The 14,478-nt window shown below is 39.7% G+C and overlaps 1 protein-coding gene across 26 annotated transcripts in view; it reads left to right on the top strand.

The window, feature by feature from the left end:
• SOX6 (SRY-box transcription factor 6) overlaps positions 1 to 12,847 on the top strand; it is a 550,404-nt gene extending 537,557 nt beyond the window's left edge. For all 26 annotated transcript variants that reach the window (XM_059709018.1, XM_059709013.1, XM_059709014.1 and 23 more), the window contains one exon: positions 9,967 to 12,847. In XM_059709018.1, coding sequence (XP_059565001.1) covers positions 9,967 to 10,270 — 304 coding nt within the window. In that variant the 3' untranslated portion in view covers positions 10,271 to 12,847. The remainder of the gene's footprint in view (positions 1 to 9,966) is intronic.
• Positions 12,848 to 14,478: the final 1,631 nt, after the last annotated feature.

Here is a 14,478-nt window from a genome sequence, read left to right as displayed (position 1 = left end):
ATGTCAGGATTCTAATCTAGTAACAGATGAAGACATGCAAAACAGGATGGTCAGATTCTCCTATATTATAAATGTTTGCATTTTTTAAAATAATGCTTTTAACGCCAAAAGTACAGTGTGGTGTAATTGATCTGTTCACATGCTAACTAGAGGATTTATGAAAAATAGCAATTCATAGTGCACTTTAGGAAGTATAGTCATATGCAGCTCAACACAAATTTAAGACCCTGTGATACGTGTTTTCTTTTAATCCTGTCAGTGTATCTCTGAGACTGTACATAATCTCTTTTGAACAGAGAATCAAAAGTTTAAGTTTGAGACCCTTTGTGATTCCCGCCCTTCTCTCAGTCATGTCCCCTGTGTGTCTAGCAATACATAACGAGTCTCTTTCACCACTGTCTGGGAGGCTATCAAAAGTTCCGTTTTAGTTCCCTGGTACTTACTTGAAAATCTGAGATGCAGTAATTCTGCTTAATTTAGTTCCCTTTACCAACGGGTACACTGAAACAGCTCTGGATCAGAATATCTGAACACATAACAATGCTTGTAAAATAGCCAAGCTAAAACATACCGTTCATTGTCTACTATATATTGTGTAGTTGTTTTAGATAGACAAATCACATGGTCCTCTAAAGAAGAGAAGGACACAGAGGCTTCTAGCGGTCCTATGGCTGCTGAAAGGGGAGAGAGAACAAAGGTTTAAATCCCTATCTCTGCCTGTGTTGTGCCAAATGACTGAGGAATTGTCCTTACCCCATTGCCTCAGAATAAGCCTGTGAGCCCTATTTTGGCACAGTCATGAGTATGGCTGTGCTATTTGAGGAAGAGCTCCTAGAAGCTAGAGAAACTAAGATCATTGGCTGTGGTGTGCAGTGGCATAAAAGAAGCTTTAAAATAAAGAGAGTAAGGATCCTGATTTGGGTCATGGGGGAGGTTCTTTATGGAAGCATCATTTTAGCCTGGGGATGGGCTATAGATGTGCCAGCAATGACCAGTGGATATCACATTCTTTAATCCTCAAAGCTGAATATTTTCTTCTGCCAAGCTTGGTCATACTTACTACATAAAGCCAGGTATTATTTCCACTTAAAGAACTGTATTCTCTTTTAGGAAGTTGTATTTGATAGATTATTCACTCCCTGGGGTTCAGCTTTGGAAATTGGTCTTCATTTAGATGTGATGTTGTTACAAAAGGGAAAAACAAACAAGAAATTGAAACATTGCTATTGAATTATTGAGGGAATGGGTAAGATCAATATTTATTGCTGATTTTGAAAAAACATACATAACTTTCAAGCCAATAAAATTTTGTTCAACGTGGTCATGCATTTTACTGATGATACAAATAGAAGGTCAGAGAGTTAGGTTGTTTTTTCACTTAGCTGTTATGAAATGAATTTATTAATAATATGAAATGGAGTAAAGCTAGCTCTTGGATTTAATACCCTTGATTGACAGGTTAAGTATCAGAATTTTGTAATAATTCTGATAAGAGTACTGTTAATGTTGAAATGATATTCATTAGGGTACATATAGTTACAATGCTGTCTTTTCCCAAAGAACTATGGCCAAATGTACCTCCATTTGAAAATCATTCAATAATTTACCATGAACTAATCGAGGATTATGTAGATATTATAAGATATTCAATTTGAGGCTATTTTTGAATAATAATATTGGTAAATTATTGACTACTTATCACATGCGATATACTGTGCTTAGGGATTATACAGGCCATTGCAAATACAACAGATTTACAAAATCCTCACAATGGAGTTGGAAAACATGATGTTCAGAGATGTTAAATAATTTGTCCAAGGCCACACAGCTAGTAAATTGCAGAGTTAAGATTTAAACCAGGCATATGTGAATGTGAAACATATGTCCTTTTCACCATTACACATACCTCGCAATTAGAGCCTACAAATTGTTTAGAGGTTGTATGTGTAGTGGTTAAGAACATCAATTCTGGAGCCAGACTATTTTAGCTCAAATACTAGATGTGCTTCTTCCTGGCTCCAGAAACTAAGGCAGAGTGATCTTTATGCCTCTGAACTCTCCACTTGCCAAACTTACTTAAACTCTCTGTATCTCAGTTTGCCATGTATAGAATGGTGATGACAATTTTACGTACAACATGGGACCCTTCTGAAGACTGAATAACTAAGTATATCTAAAGTGCTTAGAACACTTTCTGTCAAAGAGTAAGCCCCAAATTAGAGTAAACATAATTATTCTAGAAAAATAATGCTATGCGCCAGGTATATATTTTATAATATAAAGAATTGCAGTCTACTGCCTTATGCTATATGCGATTTGAACATTTACCCTTTTGACCTTAATTCTAAAGAGGTCTAATCAAACCTATAAGAGACTTATAAATATAATTGATTAGCATAGACAAGCCATACTTATTTTCAGTATTGGTCTTCTGCAAAGAAAGCTGGATTAGAATAAGTAAGGTAGAAAGATTGCTTTTATGTCCATTCCTTTCTGCACTATCAACTATAGAAATGTATAATGTGCGGGTTTATCTCCTAATGAAACAGACTTGGTTGCCTTCATTTATAGATGCTGTAAAGGACTGAAGGTTCAGCAAACAAGAGAGCTTTGCCAAAATAAATATGTAGTTCCTTTGCAATTGGCAAAGCTAGGCTATACTCTAGAAATATTCCGGTGATTTGGAAACCATGCAACTATGCTGGATTTTATCAGGGTCAGCTTGGACTCTCTCAGGGTCAGCTTATACTCGTTACCTAGGCTGGCACGTGAGCGTTTTTAGCCATCTCTGCTCATATAAGTTGCATGAGCTGCATGTGTATACTTTTACAAACATCTGCAACTTTCGTTTTGATGTGCACATTTATTATTTGTAAAGCTTCCAATACTTACCAGCTATTCCTGTTTGTGAAATTTGCAGTGTTTGAATTTTGACTTTGCAATTGATCTGTAAAGGAAGGAAAAATGCTTTTTAGGAAAGTAATTTCCAATAGACAAAGCTTGAGCATACTGGCTGGATTTTCCATTTTGCTAATTGATTAGTCAGTCAATGGGTAAGGGCCTATTTGAAACTAGCACTGTTCCAAGCACTGTACTAAATTGATATAATACATGAGGCATTAATTCTGTGAGCTTTCAGAGAATGCTATAGATAGATAAGCCAGATACATACATGAATAGATGAGCAAATAATAATTGTTATATGCACACACAAAATATATATTGCATAGTGCTACACATAATGTATAATGAATTATAAATTTTTATAGAAATAGCAAGTATAGCTCAGAGGAAGAGAGATTACTATACATTAGGGCCAACTATGGGTCATCCTTGAGGAAGAGGGCTTGAGGTTTGGGTAGGGTCAGCCTGGTAGAAAGTAGGGATAAAGATTTATATTTAATGTGAAGGAGGATATGAATGCATGGGATGGGGGAATATGGAAATGTTCAATAATAAAGAAGGAAGCTAGGAATTTCCCTAGCAGTAAGATAAGTAAAGACAAGTAAGATAGATAGGGTGGAGCAATATTTTGGAAAACCTTGAAATCTAGGCGTCTTCAACTATAAATAGTTACGTTCACGTAATTTTTTATTCTCTTTTAATAACAACAGTGAGATAGAAAGACCATTGTGACAGTTAGCTTATGCTTTTGCAACCATAGAATCAATGGAAACTTGGAAGGGGTCTCAGAAGTTGTATAGTTCAAGCAGCCAGCCATTGTAGGAATCCACTCTGAGTTATGCTCCAACTCTTTGGGACCAGAGAGCTCACTGCTTCCCAAAGGAACTAGTGTCTGTGGAATATCTCCTAATGTTAGAAAGTTCTTTTCTTTTACCTGAGTCTTAATCTGCCTTTTGGCTACTTCGTAGGTTAGTTTTATTCCTTTTCTTTGTTCTCTTCTAGAACAAATCTTTTCCTTAGGAACACAATCATTCAAGCATCTAAAGATGGTTATATTCACATCCCTTCTTCAGCACCTTCTCTTTCATATATCTAGTCTCATTACATGTTATCTTTTCCACATTAGGTTAGCCAGTTTTTTCATTTGTTTTCCCTCTCATTCACTAGCCCGTTCATTCATTCATTCCATGTATTCAGAAGATTTTTATTGAGCACCTCCTAGGTTCCAGGTATTATCTAAGCTCTGGAGCTATATCAGTGAAAATGCCCATCCTCATGAAGCTTTCATTCTAGTGGGAGAAGTCAGAGAATCAATCAACAAGTGAATAAATAAATAACAGATAGTAATAAGTATCTTAGAACAAGGTAAAGTAGGAAAAGGGGTAGGGTGTTTCAAACTGTAGAGTGCAATGTTAGACAGAGTGGCTACAGCAAACCTCACTGAGAAGATAAAACTTGAACAAAGACCTGAGGAGGTGAGGGAGCAAGCTGTGTAGATATCTGTGAGAAGAACTGGACAGAGACAGCGGCAGCTGCGAAGGTCTTGAGGAAAGGCTGTGATTAGCTTGTTTAGGAAATAATGAGGCCAGAGTGATAGGAGCTGAATGAATAGGTGAGAAGAATAATAGATGTCAGAGAGGTAATAGGGGCCCAAATTGTGAAAGGACTTTTTGGCCATTGTGAAGATACTTAATTTGCCTCTGAGTGTGATGGAAAGGCACTGAAGGGTTATATTCAGAAAAGTACTATGATCTGACTCAGGCTTAAAAAAGATCACTCTGTCTACTGCATTTAGTATTGTATGAAGGGCCATGGCCTGAAATGGCCAGGCTCTTACAACAAACCAGATTAGAGTTGATGGTGGCTTGGACCAGGTTTATAGGGGTGAAGGTGACAAGAAGTGGAGAGATTCTGGATATATTACTGAGAGTGGACTGATAGGATGTGCTGATGAATTGCATATAGGTTTGAGAGAAATATGATGACCAAGGATTGGCCTGAGCAAACAGATAGCTGAAGTTACCATTAACAAAGATCAGAAAGGCCATGAGATCAGATATTTGGAAGCATGATCAGGAGTTTAGTTTTATACCTATAAGGTTGAGATGGCATTTTGATATCCAATAATAATAATAATAAGTTTTATATATAAAACACTGGCATTTAGGAATATAGTGCTTACTATAGATATAAATTTGAGAGTTGTCAGCACACATAATATTTAAAGCTACAGAATTGCACAAGATCACCAAGAAAATGAATTTAGACTGAAAAGAGAAGAGGTTTAAGGATTGAGTCCATGGGTACTTCAGTGTTGAGATGTCAGCAAGATGAGGAGGATGCATCAAAGATTAGATGGAGCAGCTAATGAGACAGGAAGAAGACTTGGAGTGTAGTCTTGGAAGACAAGTGAATAAAGTATTTCAGCAAAGAGAAAAGTGATTCACTGTATCATATGCTGCTCATGGCATAAGTCAAGTAAGGTGACTTTTGAATTTAACAGTGCAATGTGCCCAGCCGGCATGGCCATAGGTGAACCTGAGCTCAGGTCCTTGTTCCCCATACTCAAGCCCCACGTTGGGCACCATATGTGCTGAGCCAGCACAACCAGGTTCGGTGAGCCTGAGAGGGGGTGGTGAAAGATTGAGAAAAGACAGACAAAAGAAGAATGCTGGACCTGGGTGGGGCACTGTCCTCTCTGATGGAGAGCTAGTGACAGCACCACGGCCTGTAACTGAGTCTTTATTTTATAGCCAGATTCTACGAGGCAAAGTAAGGGCGTGGTCAAGATGTTTACCATGTTCTTGTGGGTTTCGAATCTACTCAATTACATGCACCTGATCAAGCTTTGTTTACTTGCTGTACCTCTCGCAGCCCATATCACTTAGCCACATGGGGCTACAGCAGGGGTGGGCAAACTTTTTGACTTGAGGGCCACAATGGGTTCTTAAACTGGACCGGAGGGCCGGAACAAAAGCATGGATGGAGTGTTTGTGTGAACTAATATAAATTCAAAGTAAACATCATTACATAAAAGGGTACGGTCTTTTTTGTTTTTTAGTTTTATTCATTTCAAACGGGCTGGATCCGGCCTGCGGGCTGTAGTTTGCCCACGGCTGGGTTACAGGTTCGGACCATAAGGTCAAGCTTACAACTATAGCCTTTGGCTGTAATTGTGCTGGGACTTGCACGTGGCTTTGCCACGAGAGGATCGTGTCCTTTCATTAGTCCCAGGCTTGAACCTGTCCAATCGCTGTAGCCGCTCTCCACAGTGTGATCGTTGGCAGTGTGACCTTTTCAAGCTCTGTCTCAGTGGAGTATTGGGAGTGATAAAAGTGGCTTTAAGAAAGAATTGAGTAGAAGAAATGGAGAGAGTGAATATATACAGTCTTTTAAAGAGTTATGCTTAAAAGGGGATTAGAGAAACAGAGTAGTAGCTGAAAGGGGATGTCAGTCAAGAAACAGTGTTTGGGTTTTTTGTTTGTTTGTTTTAAAGCAGGGGAGATTATGGCATGTTTACGTGCTAATAGGAATGATCCAGGAAAGGTGGAAAATTGATAATGTGGGGAGATACAGCTGCTGGAAAGAGGTCCCTAGAACAGGAGCAGATAGATTCAGTGCACAAGCACATTGGATTATGAATTGATCCCAAATACAGGAAGGCATGAAGAGAATTAGGGGCATAGACAGGTAGCAGATAATGTGATTACGGGAGCTTGTGAAAAGTTCCTTCTGATTACTTCTAATTTTCCCATGAAATGGAAAGCTAAATCAACTGAGAGTAGGGATGGGGAGGAGAAGTTAAGAAGGTATGAGACCATTATCTAGCAGAGTAGAAGAAAGAGTGCAAAATGATGGCTGAACAGCACCAGAGGTCAAGGTCAAGTTCATGGTCATGAACTTAGAGACTAGTAAGCATGGCAGTGTGCTTTCCCAGCCAATTTCCGCTGAGTGGTGTAGTCACAGAGTTGCCAGAGAGTGAAAGTTTTCCCAGGTAATAATGTAGAAAGTATCTGTGTGATAGACAGACTAATTGCAGCACTTATATTGGGTAAAGAATAAATAAATATCAAATAGTAATAAGTATGGTGAGGACACAATGGGAGGGAGGGACAATGAGCATTGATTAAAGATTCAAGAAATTGTTGATCCTTGAGGGGTGGAAGAATTGTTGAACTGGGGAGTAGAGGAAGAAACTGGAAAGATGCGGTGGTCAGAGAGTGGGATGTTTAAAATTGAGGTCAAGGAGAGGTTGTAGTTGGAAATGACAAGGTCTGCCATATGACATGAGAGTGAGCAACTGATACAGGCAGGGGGTCAGACCATCAGAGTGTAGAGAAGTTCAAGAAACTGAGACAGCAATGTGTCAGAATGATCATCTATGTGGAGAGTAAGTCATCAAGAATTAGGCAGGGGTAATGTTGGAGAGAGGGCCACAGTGAACCAAGACCTGACATCTGTAAGGAATGAGGGGCGATGGCCAGGCAGAAAGTAGGTCAGTGGGTGACATCGTCTAGTATCACTCAACCACCCAAGCTTTTGAATATCATATGCATCTTGCTCCAGAAAATAAGCTGTACAGGTGTTTTATTTGCCTGTTGACTTGTTTTTAGTGACCCATTACCAACTTAATGTCCAAATACTGTTCAATATGTGAAACCCACTTAAAAGAATTTGATTCTGATTCAAATTGCTCAGTATCTTTCTGGTGTGTGAGCTTGCCTTTCTTGCCCCATGCTCAACATTCAGGAGAGCATTCATGACATAGGAAGCGCTTGCCTCCTGGCTGTGGGATTTGGGGGGCCTTGGACAAGCAACTTAAACTCCCCGAAACTTAATTGGTTACTTCATCGGTGAAAGAGGGCTTATTGTGAAGGCTAATTGTGAAGATTAAAGAAGATAACGTGAAAGCATTTAAGCATGGTCCCCAGCATAGGAGCTTAATTCAAATTTTATTTAGCAGAGCTAAAATTTGATATTTTGAGTTAAAAACACTGCAAAAAAAATGACCACCTAGTCTTGGTGAAAAGAAAATGTCCTTTGTGAAAATGAAGTGTGCTCTCCACTAGCTCATGTATTGTATGTAGTGTGTTTACAGATTAGCCCACCAAATTGGGAATTCTGTAAAATGGGTTTACTGTTGCAGTGAAAGATTTTTCTACACACTCATTATGTGATTAAGGCAAAATTATTTGTATTGCAATTATCCAAATTCAGTAAAATGTTTAATGAGGCATTCACTGCCTTGGGCAGGTTGGCATAACAGTATATTCATGTTTATTTGCCCAAAACTTAGGAAGCAGAAGTGTATTGTTTTCAGAATGTGGTTCTTTAAGAGGGAAATCAGTATTTTATGAGATGTTTCTAAACATAGATTTAGATTTCTCTATCATCTTCTCCTTTGGGCATTTAAAAATTCACTATGAGCATCACAGAGAGTGGATCAATAACAGGTGCTTAGTGTCAGCGGGATAACAACAGGATCGATAGGAATTGGGAATTTTTATGATACAGAACCATGGTGCCTTGTATATCTATAAAGGAAAGAGTGAAGGAATCTAAGTCAGGCGACCTCAGTTCATAGGACTCTGCTGGTAGGCCTTGTTTTCTCCATCTGAAAAGTGAGCATAATAGTACCTCATGGGGCTACCATGGTAATTGAATGAGGCAATAGATGAGAACAGATATTATATATATTATGTTAGTCAATGGTGAGGGATCATTATGATGCCTTCTAGGGAATGAAAGAGTTTGTTAAAGATAACATCATCAGATATCTCACAGAGTGATTCTAGGCCATTTTCATCATTTCTCCTCTGCTAGGATGGAAGGTACGCAGGCCTTTTTGAGAAAATTATGCTCCTCTGGACATGTTGAAGACTAGCTGGGAACCAAGCTAATTCATTGATTCAGGGTACTTTCCTTTGAGACTGAGGTGGACAGAAAGCTTCAATGATAATGTGGAGGGTCAATAAGAATCATTTAAGTGATGGACTGACCTGAAGCCATGAGTATTAGAAGGTGAAAGGACCTTACATGACTCCCCTGACCCCAGCTTTTATAAATATATGGAAACTGAGGCTCAGAAAGGATAGTTACAGTAACATTTTGAAATAAATTTAAATTATAATCACTGCACATTAAGATTGTGAAAACTTGGTGACTGTTGCATCCATGAGAATGATGTTTCAGCCGTAGCCTCTCAACGAGGTTAATCCTTTTGACCTTTTATAGTGACTCAAGGACAATTGAAACAGAGAGCCATGTCTCCCTGCAGACTGAGCTTCCTAAAGGGTCTGGCTGTTTATTTTAACTAGAGGAACATCGTGATGGGATGACCTGTTGTGACCAGGCCTTGGCCCCTGCTGGGTTCTAGGATGAGGCAGTCAATGTGTGTCATTCTGTTAAGTGGCAGAACTCTCGCTGCTCTTCACTTCTGACTCCTCCAACCCCAGCTCCAGCCCAGGGCCTCTGGAATAATGACATCCAGATCCTTCCTCAATTAGGAAAATAGAAGCTCCTTGAAAGAGTTTCCCTACAAGTTCTGCCACAGAAGTAAATAGACATTTGCATGGATACTAAATCTATGCTTTGTTAAATCTGACTCTTTGGGACCCACCAGATCCTTTTTCATCTTGATCTTTCCTCTGTACAGTTCTCAACTCCACTTAACAGTGTCATTATAATATGTCTCATGTCACCAGTCTACTTTTCTTAATGTTCTGAGAGAATCTTAAACAACAACCTCACATATAACTTTATGGAATTGTTCCAGCTGTTACCCAAGCTTTGCCAAATTTGTGATGTTATAAGTACCCTGCTTTTATGTAGCAAAAACATCAATAAATCGCTCCATTGTATTGCTTAACCCCCAACCATTGCATCAGAGAGATTCACAGGACTCCTCCAGGGAACACCTTTGTCACATTTTGTCATTTGCTTAGAATGTCAAACAGGGCCCTCTTTTGGCACACATGGGGGATGACTCTCAATGCCACACAGAAGAGCATATATATAAAAATATTTCCCCCTGTTTTATTTTACTTTTCTGAATCTATACAGGCAACAGCCTCAGATTCCAATCACCACAGGAACAGGTGTTGTGTATCCTGGTGCTATTACTATGGCAACGACCACACCATCACCTCAGATGACATCTGACTGCTCTAGCACCTCTGCCAGCCCAGAGCCCAGCCTCCCGGTCATCCAGAGCACTTATGGCATGAAGACAGATGGCGGAAGCCTAGCTGGAAATGAAATGATTAATGGAGAGGATGAAATGGAAATGTATGACGACTATGAAGATGATCCCAAATCAGACTATAGCAGCGAAAATGAAGCCCCAGAAGCTGTCAGTGCCAACTGAGGAGTATTTGTTTGCTGAATTAAAATACTCTGACATTTCATCTCCCCTTCCCCAACAAAAAGTTCTTAAAGAGCCCGCATGCATTTGTGGCTCCACAATTACATCAGCAGAATGGTCTTAATTATTTTGTAAAGTGTGAGACAGATTAAGTTTTCCCTGATTTTTCATGAACTTGAGTTTTTTGTCGTTATTGTTATTGTTGTTGTTGTTTTTTAAAATTTAGGTGAAGACATATTAAATATGAGACACCAGGACTTGAAAACTTATCTCAACCCATAGCTGTCTTACAAGTCTTATATTTTTGTCTTACTTTTTTTTTCTTTTGGATGTTGATAAAGGTTTAAGTTACTGTTTTAGATGGGGTTAAACATTCTCACTCAGGTATGCTGTGCCGGCCTACAGGTTGTGAATGTGTTTTTATTCTGAATTACTTTAGAAAATAACTGAGGATTTCATTTTGTGAAACAGAACAAGTCCACGGCGTGTGCAGCTGCATGTAGAGCATATTCAAAAGGCCTCAGAATTCCATGTGTCCATGTGTAGAGTTAAACTTTGAATGTGCCAAACTTTTTCATCACTTTTGAATCTTAATATTTTGAAAAGTCTTAAAGGAGACACTGCAAAGTCTTAGACAATCTTTGGCATCTTAAAATAAAATAGCAAACCAGACATTTTTTTTTCCAGAAAAATGGTAAAGTACTCAGGAATCTGGAGACAAGATATTGAAAGGAATGAACAAGGTTGCCACAGTGCATGTACCCAATCGTGTTTGCCTCTTGACGTGCCATCAGTGTGTGACGTGTATATGACGTGTGCACACCAGAGCGATCACCACACCAGATACCGACATGGTGGTCTCCTCTGCCCGAGACCACCTCTCACTACATCCATCATCCCTTTGCCTTTAACCCTGACATTCAGTCTTAACGCAATTTTTTCTTAAATAATTTATTCATTCCAGAATGTCAAGGGTCCACTTACTATTTATTTTTTAAAAAATTGTTGGTGGCATTAATTTAATAATTCTTGTTTTTCACCTTCCTTCCCCAAAGAACTTTTCAGCCCTTTCACCTCCTTCTCCTGCTAGATACAAAAGATGTACATAGTGATTTTGTCCCCAGAGCATCTGGAAGCATTTCTGAAACAAGGTACTATCAAATACCTTCGCGTTGTTTTTAAACATGAGTGTGTATCGCGCTGCAGGGCTGTGTATTTGGATACAGGTGCAGAGTCTTACACTTCAACAGCTAGGCCCCTGAGGTTCGCTGTGACCCCGAGTCTCTTGCCAGAATTTCCCCCTAAGTCAGCTCAGCGGCAAGTGGTAGGATCTGCCTTCACGGCATTTGCCCTGAATGTCACTCAGCAGCAAGGGTCAGCAGCAAGGGTCAACGGTGGTGACTCCCAGCAGAGAAGTCCCGCAGCCAAACCTACAGCCCAAGGCTGGGGGCCATGGAGGAGGCCACGGTGATGCTGTCAGGGGCTGGCATCTTTACACTGAGTTGCCTTGTCCCATCTGGCCCATTTAGGGAGTTCTTTGCAAAATCCCCAGGATGCAAGAAGCCACAAGACAGCCTCTATGAAAAGACAGAGGCAGAGAGTCATGATACATCCAGAGGGTGAAAGAAAACCTTAAGGAAGGAGAAGGAGGGGAAATACATTCTCTACGGGGGATATTCCCACCGTTAACTCTGGGAACAGATCACTGCTGGGGTAGCAGAGTTCCTCGGGCTCATGTCCTCTGTCTGTGGCCTCCGTGTGAACAAGATTAACTACACTTGTCACACAAGGACTTTTTTGGAGATGTGCTGATGGGCTGGGAGGCAGTGAGGTTGGATTCCCCATCTCCTCCTCACAGGGATCTTGGCCTGATTGCCTATGGGCGAGGGGAGCCATCACTAGAGTTGGAGAATGTCTGCAGATGGGACAGTTCACCTCACAGGACAATCCAGAATCTGATCACCAGAACATAGGAACAGCCCCATCAGATTTCTTGAGCCATTTTTGTCACTTGGAAGAAAATAGTGTACCTTCATATTTATTTAAAGAGTGCTCAAGGCCATACCTAATAGCAATAACTAGCTCTAGCCACAATATTCTGGCTACATCGTTAGCTGGGAGTGCTCTCCATAAGCTGATTAAGGTACTGATAGGAATGTTTTGTTCTTAATATTGGTTGGGGATTGGAACTTTGTTTTTGTACATTTATTTCAAATGAGGAGGAGGTCATTTTTCTTTAAAAAAATGAGTATTTATTATTGTCTTACTGATTTCTTTTGAACGTATACCTCTCCTCCTCGTTCATCCTCATGTTTTTTTCTCATCCTCCTTGACTTTGCTTTGCCCTCTCCACTCCTTTTTTATTTTGTTGCATAGGTAGAGTGCTATATGGCTAGCATTGTAATGTATGTAATTAATTTTGCACAGAGGCAAACATTTAGAATAGTAGGTTAATTTTGTTTGTTTTATGACCATGCCAAAATAATATTCTGGGCTGGTGGAGAACAAAGGACTGTTCTTTAGGACTGAAACTTGATTTCGCTTGTAGTAAAACAAAACAAAACAAAACAACAAAAAAAACACACACACTCACAGATGTTGTTTCGTAAGTGTTATAAGCACTGGATATAAATGGTATTTTTTATCACTTCTGACTAATGTGAAACTGTTGTACGAAAACTACATGAACAAAAGTCATCTGTTTCGACTCGTGTGGGCTTGCCTCACAGTTGCCGGATTTGAGTCATTTTTATGTCTTGTTATTTCATTTATTTATGCAAAATACATGTGTGTATGAACACTTTGTTTTAGCTCCAGCTCTGCCCCAGCACTGGGGTTCAGTTACTTCTAGTCGTGCCCTCGAAAATGAAAGGCTATTCAGGAATGATCTGATTGTAAATGCCCTTGCATTGGGTCAAACAGTGATGCTGTATTTGAATCTAAATTCTGCGCATAAGCAGTTTATTCTATTTATTAGCCAAGTCTGGCTCTAAAAATCCTTAGAAATTAAGAATGACAATCATAGGGATCACTTCATTTTCTTTGCAGTGGGGCTTAAACAAAGTTTTTTATGACTTTACCATCTCATTTTAGATTTTTTTTCTAATTGTGTAAATATAACATAGAAATAGAATTTATTTTTGGTTCATGAATACTTAGTGAGATATAAGTTATGTATTTCCTTTTTGTTCTCTATCCGTGTGTGTTGGTCCAGACTAGAAGTTGAGGAGTCACTGCACCGTGTGGGGGTAGTGGGTTACCAGCCACCGTGAGAGTGCAGAGTCCCACTGGCGCTGGGGCAAGACAGCCCCTCACTTGGGCCTCATGCAGTTAGAACCCACTGTCCGCAGACTCAGACTTTGGCTTTTTTCCTCATAGAAAGTCGATGAATGGAGCGTACCACATGTCCAGGGCAGCTGGGGGAGAGTCCGTTTGCTTTGTGAATCCACATCAATTGAGTAAGGTAACTCTGTGACCATTTATAGCAAGAAGCGTGAATGATGTTATAAAAGCAAAAATCTGCCCCTGAGATTGGTCATGAACTAAAGTCCCACCATGCCAATTAAAGGAAATATTATTAATAAACTCTTTTCAGTGCTTTTTATTTCATAGTGTATTCAAATCAGAGATAAAAATTATCTCCATTTTGGTAAAGAATTTACAGGATTAGGATTTTCCATGTCACTCAGAATAGGGACACTGGCAGACAATCCTAGCCTAAAATTGGACCATAAAAAATAGGAAGGAAGGAAAGAGAAAAAAGGAAAGAAAGAAAGAAAGAAAGAAAGAAAGAAAGAAAGAAAGAAAGAAAGAAAGAAAGAAAGAAAGAAAGAAAGAAAGAAAGAAAGAAGAAGAGACAAGCTAATCTGTGGACAGGAGCAGCAGGCAGGCAGTTTCTCTGTTTCACTGGCAGATGTGATGCAGTATCTTTTCCAGAAGGTATGAGAGCTTTGTTGTTTTCACATGTACCCAGCTCAACCTTTTAGGAGCGCATCAGTTTGCTTCATTTGGTATTTGATACTCCCCAGCCTTGTCCTCAGGCCTGATTCTGTTTGCCAGGGTCCTGACACCGACTCAAAGGCCAAGTTCTAAATTCAGGTGTGGGCTCAGTACTATTGAGCTTGTCAAAGCCTGGCCTCCCCTGAACATTGGCCCCACTGGAGCCTGGGTGTTTGAAAAGGGTGTGATCACCCCAGGGCTGAAATTAAAGG

The sequence above is a fragment of the Myotis daubentonii genome, chromosome 9 (assembly GCF_963259705.1).
Source record: "Myotis daubentonii chromosome 9, mMyoDau2.1, whole genome shotgun sequence".
Taxonomy (NCBI): domain Eukaryota; kingdom Metazoa; phylum Chordata; class Mammalia; order Chiroptera; family Vespertilionidae; genus Myotis; species Myotis daubentonii.
This window is presented reverse-complemented; position numbering and strand designations above follow the sequence as displayed.